Raw genomic sequence first — 9,631 nt, 5'->3', positions numbered from 1 at the left:
ACAGTCATCACTAAACTTCCCATCTGGGTCAGACTTCCAAATCTCCCGGCGCATCTATGGCACTTTGCTGTATTCCAAGGGATTGGCGATTCTCTAGGCCGCTTCCTAGACACAGACATCACTAGAGGGGAAAAAGGTTTATACACCTTTGCCATAATTTGTGCAGAAATAGATATGAGTAAAGGTCTCCCGGACCAGATTAATCTCAAAATTGGAGACTTCCATTGGACTCAAACCTTGGATTACGAGAACACAGCTTTTCGCTGCCGAAATTGCCATCATACAGGACACCTCCAAAGCTCTTGTCCCACAATACCGGCCCAAAGGAAGAAATCCATTCATAAACAAAAATCCAAAAGCTGGAAGCCACATGATCCTACCCCCATGGACGATTTTGACTCCAGCTCGGATGAAGAAGAAGAGAATATGGAAGGACTAGCAGCAGAGCCAGCACAGGATCCGCCAACGATTGGTCCTGTGGATCCGCCTGTTCTCCCAGTCTCACAGTAAAGGAATCATGAATCCTCCACCTCGGATTCAGACAAGGAGGCCTCTCCACCAGCACATCTCAGTTTGCAAATCATGCCATCCCAGCAAATTTCTCTTGATTGGGTCAAAGTTGGTAAAAATAAAGGGAAAAAATGTCGAATAGTCGATTCTACACATGTTGGGTAGAATCTTATGTTCTGTTCCTGCTCCTCTGTTCCTCTTGCTTCTTCATGCTCAGTTCTGCTCTCTTCTCTTCTTCTCTTAGGAGCCGAGGTGGATAGCCTATCCTTTCCCGCTGCCTACGTTCTTGTCTCTCTTGATTGTAAGCTCTTTTTGTACCATACGTTTACTTAATAAATTTAGTCTTTACTGAGAAAAAAAAAATTATATATAAATTTTATAATTTCAATAATAATTTTAAATTATTATTTTATATGAAATTTACTAGGTTATAATTTATCATTGTTAAATAATTATTAGTATTTATCATTACTAACATTATTTTGTAGGTGGAAAAACAAAAGAAAATTTTATATTGTGGAACTTACCAAATGATTGCTTAGTGGATGGCAATTTATTCACTACAATGACTTTTATGAATTTTTTTGCAAAGAGTACTCATGCATGGAAAATGCTATATTTGCATAGATGCGTATGTTTTTAATAACATTTATTTATAATATATTAAAATAATTTTTGTTTACCATTTATTTTTGCTTTTACATTTTTAATATGTAAATATATAAGATTTATTTCAAAAAAAAATATAAATTGTGAAGTGAAAATTTATTATATATTTTATGTATAATCTTTATATTTTTTAATATTTCAAAACGCGATCTAGAAAAAATGAGCTCTGGCGATCGCTGCAGCGCGTGACCTAGACCCTCCGACTTCGCTCCCGCGCCCCTGCGCCTGGCAGCGCGGCTGCTAGGCCCGCTTCCATCCCCTGCTGGCCTCCCCATCTCCGATCCTGGGCCTTCTGCCCTTCCCCATCGCATGCTCACATGGCAGAAATGGATCCCCCGCCTCAGGATCCAGAAGACTTCGAGAAGCTGTTTGCCTCCCTTATTCCTGAGAGCGCAGCCGGGAAAATCCGTCCAACAGCCTCCAAGTTCATCAAGAAGCTAGACGAAATACCAGAAGTAGCTCTACCTCCCTCCCTTCCAAGGAGAGCAGCAATTTCCTTAGCAGAAAGAGGCCTGGTCGGCCAGTTCACGGGACTGTGGCCCTCCCCAAGATCAGTCCAGAGATGGGTCGAGAGAAACTGGAACTCGATGGTGCAAGGGAAAATAGCAATCAGGTTTTGTGGCAGAGGATTTTACACCTTTCTTTTCGAATCAACGGAAGACAGGAATCTCATCTTCAGGAACGGCCCCTATTTCATGGACTCCCGGGGTCTCTATTTAAACAGATGGACGCCAGACTTTGATCCAGAAATGGATGTCCCCAATGTTGTTCCCGTCTGGGTTCGACTGCCCCACTTGCCGCTTCACTGCTGGGGGGATGAGTCCGTCAAAGCCATAGGGAACGCAGTTGGCAAATATATTGACAGATCAGAACCGAAAGAAAACATGCATGCATGCGCGAGGATATGTGTCGAAGTAGATCTGGGGAAAGGCCTGCCGGAAGCAATCAAACTTAAAGTTGATCAATGGACGCACATTCAGCAAGTGGACTACGAGCAACTACCCTTCAAGTGCAAGGTATGTCATGAATATGGGCACTTCGCTAATAGATGTAGCAAATCTAAAACAAATGTTCCTGAAGGCAATGTAGAAACCCCTGAGGGAGTCTGGGAGCACGTCAAAAAGAAAAAATCAAACCCTCCTTCAGGCCCAAGCTCAAAGGATCCCCCTGAAAACTCCTCCCATCCTTCCCATCCCTCCGGCTCCGGCCCTTCTTTTCCCTCCTCCTCCAACCCCTTTGAAACCCTGTCCACGGAAGACCCCCCTTCCCCCCGAGGGATCGTTATCTCTGCCCCTGAAACCCTCCCCCAGACCTCTCCTCCCCCAACAGTGGAAAGAATCTTAACCAGAAACAAATCAAAGGAAAACAACCCCTCCACAGATCCCCCCAGAAAAGTTGGAAGGAAGTCTAACAAAGAGATTAGAGATGAAAACGCTGCAAAAGAAATGGCCACCGGAATGCAGCAACCAATGGATACATTCCTAGACAAAACAAAAGGAAGCGGAGAAAAAATGAAAGAGAAAAGCGGGGCAAACACCAAGCATGGTAAATGATGATTTTGGTCTCCTGGAATTGTAGGGGGATGGGCTCCTCCCTAAAAACAAATGCAGTCCGGGACCTACTCAAATCTGAACTTCCAGACCTTCTCCTACTACAGGAGACCAAAATCACGGAACAAGAATTTCAATGTCATATAAAAAAAAGCAAAAGATACGCAGGTATAGCAATAAGTGCAGCTGGAGCCTCAGGAGGCATAGGAACACTATGGGATAAAAGCAAATGGGATCTCAAAGAGCAAAAGTCTTATAGCTGGTGGGCCAGAACAGACATACAAAATAAAGCCTCAAAAGAGGAATACTCAATATACAACATATACGCCCCTAACCATTATAGGGACAAAGCTGCATGCTGGGATTCAATAACTTCAGACCTCATGACAGTTCAAGGAAGGAACATTTTCCTTGGAGGTGACCTAAACCTTATAAGGAATGCAGATGAGAAATTGGGAGGAAACTACTATGCTGACCCTTCAAGAGACTCTCTAGAAGCAATAATCCAAACCCATAACCTAGTGGATATCCCTCCGCACAACGGGAGATTCACCTGGAGCAATAAGAGGACTGGCAATAACAACATAAAGGAGCGACTAGACCGAATTCTCGTTCAGGACAGAACAGTGGCAAGATTTTCAAATATCCAAAGCAAAATCATCCATGGTTTCATTTCAGATCATAAACCTGTGGCCTTGATTTTAGATAAAGGGAAGAACCTGGGGCCTCTCCCCTTCAAATACAACAAGGCATGGGACAGCAAAGAAGAATTTCGAAATCTGATTAAGGAGCAGTGGGCAAAAGAAGTAATAGGATCGCCCCATTATATCTGGGAGGCTAAGATTAAATCACTCAGGACTGTTATTAAATGCTGGGCAAAAAACCATGCCGCAGAGGAAAATAAAAAAAGAACGGACCTCCAAGCACAGCTGGAACAATGGAGCCAGGAAAAGGAGCGAATTCAATACACTGAGGAAGATCAGGCCAAAGAGAATGAAATATATAAAGAACTGTATAAACAGAATAGGATGGAAGAAGAAGAACAGAGACAAAAGTCTCGCTGCCTCTGGCTCAAAGCAGGCGACAAAAATACTTCCTTCTTCCATAACAGCCTAAAACTCAGGAGGGCAGGGAATCATATTGAGAAAATCTTGATGGATGGAAGAGAGCTCAGGGATCAAGAGGAAATAAAAGAAGCTGCCTCTAGACACTTCTGCGCCCTCCTAACCGCAGACAATCAGCCCATCGATAATGCGGAATTCCTCAGCCTAATCGAAAACAAAATCTCAGCGGACCAAAACAACGAGCTGGATCAAGAGGTCACGACAGAGGAAATTGAGGGGTCGGTTTTCAGCATGGCACAGGACAAGGCACCGGGCCCGGACGGGTTCACAGTGGCATTCTACAGGAACCATTGGGATATTATCAAGAAAGACTTCATTAGAATGGTAAAGAACTTCTTCTCAAAATGCAAAATGGGGAACAACATCAAATCTTCTCACCTAGCCCTTATCCCCAAGGATCCCAACCCTCAATCCTTTGATAGATTCCGCCCAATCTCTCTGTGTAATGTCTCCTATAAAATTATCACCAAAATCCTAGCCAATAGGCTAAAAAAGCTCCTCCCCTCCCTCATCTCTGAGAACCAAGGAGGCTTCGTCCCCAGAAGACAAATCTCAGACAACGTCATCCTTATTCAGGAGGCAATCCACAGCAGTATAAACAGAAAGGAAAAGGGTATGATTATTAAGCTAGACATGGCTAATGCATTTGATAGAGTAAGTCATCAATTCCTCAAGGCAACCCTTGAGAAATTTGGGATTTCCAGCACCTTCATCAGCAGGATTATGGAATGTATCTCACTCCCCTGGACAGCCCCTCTGATTAATGGCAGGCCAAGCAACTACTTCAGAAGCTCAAGGGGTCTGAGACAAGGCTGCCCGCTCTCCCCATTCCTCTACATTATTATGGCCGAAACGTTAAGTATACACCTGGAAAATCTACGCAGGCAAAAAGAAATCACAGGTATCAGCATAGTGCGTGGAATCAAGGGGATAAACCATTCCCTCTTCGCCGATGACACCCTCCTAATTGGAGGAGCTTCCAGTCTCATGGCAAGAAGGTTCAAGCAAACGTTAGATCTCTTTCTTCTAGTGTCTGGAGGAAAGCTAAATAACAATAAGTGCAAGATGTACACCTGGAACGTTCCCAGGCAGATTATTCAGAGAATCTCCTCAATCTTGGACATCCCTGCCCAAATGAACTGGAGTCATTTCATGTATCTGGGATTGCCTCTTGCAAAGGAATCGGTCAAAACTGAAATCTGGGCGAACCTAATAGAGAAGCTGAGAGGGAAACTTCAGAGTTGGGGTGTGTCCTGGCTCAACCTGGCCGGAAGAACAATTCTCATAAAAGCTATCCTCTCAGCCCTCCCCATATATCAGTTTGCAACCACTCTCGCCCCGGCTAGTATTCACAAACACATGGAATTAATCATCAGGAGCTTCTTGTGGCAGGGAGGAAGGCAGGACTCCAAAAAATTCAGCCTTGTAAAATGGGACCAGGTTATTTTACCTTTCGAAAAAGGAGGGCTAGGAATAAGAATCCCAAGGCTAGCCAACATGGCCATGGGCTTCAAGCTGATCTGGAGAATCCTCAACGAAAAAGGTGCCTGGTGGACTGAAGCAATCAAAAGAAAATACCTGAACGGCCCCAACTCCAATATCCTTTCAGAATCTATTGTTGATAGACAGTGTACCCCAGTCTGGAAACTCATAAAAAAAACTCTCCCCCACTTCAAAGATTACATCTCAAGAGCTCCGGGCAGTGGAAAAGACATCAACATTTGGACTGACCGCATAATGGGCACTGAAGCAAGGGAAACTTCCCCAAATCTCAGACCGCTGCAATTGTGGATGGAAGGTAAAAATCTTAAGACTCTATTTGACATCTCCTCTTGGGAGCAAAACAGGTGGCTGGGCTGGAAGTATCTCCCCCTCCCAAACAACCTAAGGGACCCGTGGGTCGACCTCAAGCTATCTCTCTCAGGGGCAGCTCCTCTCAACAGTACATCCGAGGACAAGTATGTCTGGGACCCCAATGGAGGAATCTACACAGTCAAAGAAGGATACAAAATCCTTCAAAATGCCACAGCAATCAATAATTGGCCTCTCCACAAAGTGGCTTGGAATCCGGAATGTATCCCAAAGATCAAATTTTTCAATTGGACGCTCCTCAAAAGCAAAATCCTCACAGCAGAAAACCTAAGGAAGAAAGGCATCCTCGGTCCTTCAATATGCTGCCTGTGTAGAGCTGCTGAAGAAAGCATCAATCATCTTTTCCTAGAATGCTCCTTCGCCCGAAACTGCTGGAAGCTCATTATTAGCCCGTTAAGAACAGGTGAATTGCCCACTCAAATCAACCTCCTCCAAAAAAATTGGGGGAACAGCTATCCTTACCCCAAGAAAAACAAAACCCTTGCCAAAAGACTGTGGAATAGTATCCCTCCTACCCTCTGTTGGCAAATCTGGAATGCCCGAAACAAAAGCATCTTTAACAATGAAAAGGCCAGCATCTCAAGCACTCTTGCAAAAACAATTGCTCTCATCTCGGAGACCATCAGCGCTAATGGAATAGCTCATTCAGATCAAGAATCCGGAAACCCAGTGGAAACAGAATGGATGGGAAAATTCAATTACGAAACAAGGAACTTCAAAGCAGCTAACACAGGTCAGAAAAAGATTGATTGGAAGCTAAGAGGCTCTAATGAGGAAATCAGAGAATGGATCCAAAACCAAAAGAGGCCCTCTCTCCAGTTCGATGGGGCCTCAAAAAATAATCCGGGTCAGGCAGGCGCAGGAGGAGTCATCAAAGATCACCAAGGCAAGAATATAGTAACTTATGAGTGGGGATTGGGCATGATGTCCAACAACAGGGCCGAGGCCTATAGTCTTCTCCTGGGAACCTCCATTCTGAAGAACCTTGGGCTACAAAATCCGCTCATAATAGGAGACTCAGCCATTATTATAGCTGCCATGGTTTCGGGGAAGGATTTCAAGCAAGCTGCACTGAACAACATCAAAGCCAGGATCAACGACAACATAAGAGATCTAAATGGAGCCACTTTTAAACATGTGCTAAGGAGCAGCAACAGAGAGGCTGACGAACAGGCCAACAAGGCAACCACTAGACAGGTCGGCCAAGTCAGAGAAAATGATCAGCACTATGACAAAGCCATTCCTTAAAAAAATTTGTGCACCTCCCAATCCTCAGACTCTGAGCCACCTCAGACTCCATCTCTCTCGAACTACGCCAATCCCCAAATCGCTTCACCTTCTATCAAATCTCCTCGACTGCACCATTCCGTCCCTCCTCTTTCAGAACCGCCCCCCTGTGAACGTTCAGGTCACCTCTCTCAGCCTCGACTTAGTGTCATATCCGCACCCCGCCGCCAACCTCAGGCTCTGCTCAGACGGCAATCATTCCAATATCTTCATCGCGTGCAGTAAAATCTCCATCTGGCCTCATAGTCACTTCAGGATCCGATTTGATCATCACTGGACCTCCCGCTCAAGCTGCCTCTCTCCCTCTATTTATAGCAGAATACCCCCCCCCTGCAATTCCATCTTTCTCTGTCTCGTTGGGCATTGCTGGTGCCTTCTCCCTGCACAGTCATTATCTTGAAGACGGGCGCAACCACCTGGAGATCGGATCTCGTCCTCCATCAGCGGTATACTCACGCATTTTTAATCTCAGTGTTTCGTTTTATACTAACAATCTGGTTGTTTGGTTGTGTCAGCACTTTCCCCTCCCCTCATACGCTCCCTCGTCTCCCTGCTCCTCTCATCTGGCCCCAGTCCTGCTCTCCTCCTCCCTGTCTCTTCCCTTCATCGCCTCCTCCCCCAGAAATCGTCCCTCCCTGCACCACCAGCCCGTTCGTTCCCTCCCCAAGATTGAAGAAATGGAGGACCAGCAGCACCAGCAGGGAGCTCAGGAGCCTGCTCCAAATCCCCTCGAAAATGTCATTACAAACAGTGAATGCACACTTTGCAAAGCGCACACCTTTATGATAGGTAGATTCATTAAGCGCTTCAATGATCTCAAAGATGACTATCAGGCGGATAGCAGAGCCAAAAGGAAGAAGCTGGAGAAATATAAAGCCGAGATCGAGGCCCTGAAGGACAGATGCACCCATCTAGAGGAAGCCATTGCCCATATCAGGAATCTCACCCAAAGTATGCATGCGGAAGCCTCAACCAGAGCTAGTGCAAGGAAGGAATCCCTACCGGATGACTCTGTTAACCAGAAGAACACCTAAGACTCATGAATTGCAAATTTTGTTGGCTTGCAGGCTCCTTTATCCGGCAATATAGCCGTTACCTCTTTTATTTCAGTTACCGTTTCTGTAGCAACAAGGATCAAGGGTCTGCGAACCCGTTTTGGATCCTCATTACATTAGTTTGTCATCCCGATGTAATAGGACTCAGTCCTTTGAAGTTTTTATAATATACCAGTATCCGATTTTGTCAAAAAAAAAAAAAATATATTTCAAAACATTTTCAATACAAGTTGGATAAACAACTATGTTGTACCTTGGCCACAACTTATGGTTGAAGGAGGTGAGTGTTTTTCGGGACATTCACAGAGTTTTATTTATTTGTTTATTTATGTTTTTATATTTTTTATCATTATTGTTATTTTATTTTTCATATATATAACTTATTTCCTTAAATAGATTTTATGATTAAATTTCCCTTATTATAATTTTTTCATTTCTTTTAATGTATTTTTAAATTTTGATCTTATTTTTTATTATTTTTTATTTTTTACACATTTATGATGATATTTTTTGTTTGACTTTTCTTGATTCCTAATTTTTAATTTTTTGTCTTTTCTGTTTTTCTTGCAATAATTTTTTTCCTTTATAAAATTGTTTCATATATATATATATATATATATATATATATTTAATATTTAATAAGTTTTTAGACGTTATAGAATTTTAATAAAATATTGTTATTTGATTATTAAAATATTGATGGGGTTTAACTATTTGAATTTTTCTTTCCTCTCACAATATTTATTTGCATGCCTTGAATAAAATCTTCATCTTACTCCTGATTATGAACCACAATTGAGGATTTAAAACACATCACGATTTTTTTAAATGTGGTATTGTTGAAAATATTTCTTGAGAAATTATGAACCACATAACCTTGAATTCATAAATTATATTTGAAATTTGAAATTCTACACTATTATAGTTGTATTAGATTTTTGCATCTATAGGTATACTATTAATAGTGCATGCATGCGAATGAAAAATATGCAGAAGATAGAGAATGGAAAAAATAAAATCTCACATATACATTTGACACAAGATATGCTCTGGGAAACCCTATTGGGAGAAACGCCCAGCTAAAGGGTGAGGTCACTATGTTGTCTTTCTTTGTATGGAAATATGGCTACCAATACCAAAAATTATTATTTGTGGTCCGTGAGTTGCTACAATGCACAAAGCATCTTTGTGTGCACTATCTCCTATCCCTCTTAGCTATTTTTGCTCAACTATAGAACAAATGCACTCAAAAGAATGGAATCTATTTTCCTCCTATTTGTCTGGTTATAGCACAACCCAATAGTCCACTAGTGGTTAGGTTTGACTGCCTCAACTCTTATCCAGAGTGACAATATAGACTCTTTTAGATTCCTCTACATCATAATCACGTGGCTAACCCGTTTTTCCATGGATAATGGGGACTGACGTGACATCGTGTCAAATTATGGTGGTGAAAACAGGAATGTCAATATTTGAGTGGCATAACTTTCACATACAGAGTCTGATTGGCATGATTCTTGCACCGTTGGAAAGGCCTCTGTGTGTGAAATTGAATGAAAAGGCT

The 9,631-nt window shown here is 42.7% G+C and overlaps 1 protein-coding gene across 1 annotated transcript; it reads left to right on the top strand.

Annotated features, from left to right (window-relative positions):
• The first annotated feature begins 1,496 nt into the window (after positions 1-1,496).
• On the top strand, positions 1,497-6,973 carry LOC149234651 (uncharacterized). The gene is made up of 2 exons (XM_089368331.1): positions 1,497-2,028; positions 2,898-6,973. Exons 1-2 carry the CDS (start codon positions 1,497-1,499, stop codon positions 6,971-6,973), a joined length of 4,608 nt encoding a protein of 1,535 aa, XP_089224457.1.
• Positions 6,974-9,631: the final 2,658 nt, after the last annotated feature.

Source organism: Pinus tabuliformis, chromosome 8 (genome assembly GCF_031772625.1).
Source record: "Pinus tabuliformis cultivar Carrire ecotype Pingquan chromosome 8, CPIR1, whole genome shotgun sequence".
Taxonomy (NCBI): Eukaryota; Viridiplantae; Streptophyta; class Pinopsida; order Pinales; family Pinaceae; genus Pinus; species Pinus tabuliformis.
Note: the sequence above shows the minus strand (reverse complement) of the source record. Positions and strands in the feature narration are given on the sequence as shown.

Bases quoted from the DNA above. Each gene is read 5' to 3' on its own strand.
- LOC149234651 (XM_089368331.1), top strand. From the start codon at position 1,497: ATGGCAGAAATGGATCCCCCGCCTCAGGATCCAGAAGACTTCGAGAAG. The intron at 2,029-2,897 runs GCAAATATATTG...AAAGATACGCAG, and splicing joins AGCCATAGGGAACGCAGTTG to GTATAGCAATAAGTGCAGCT.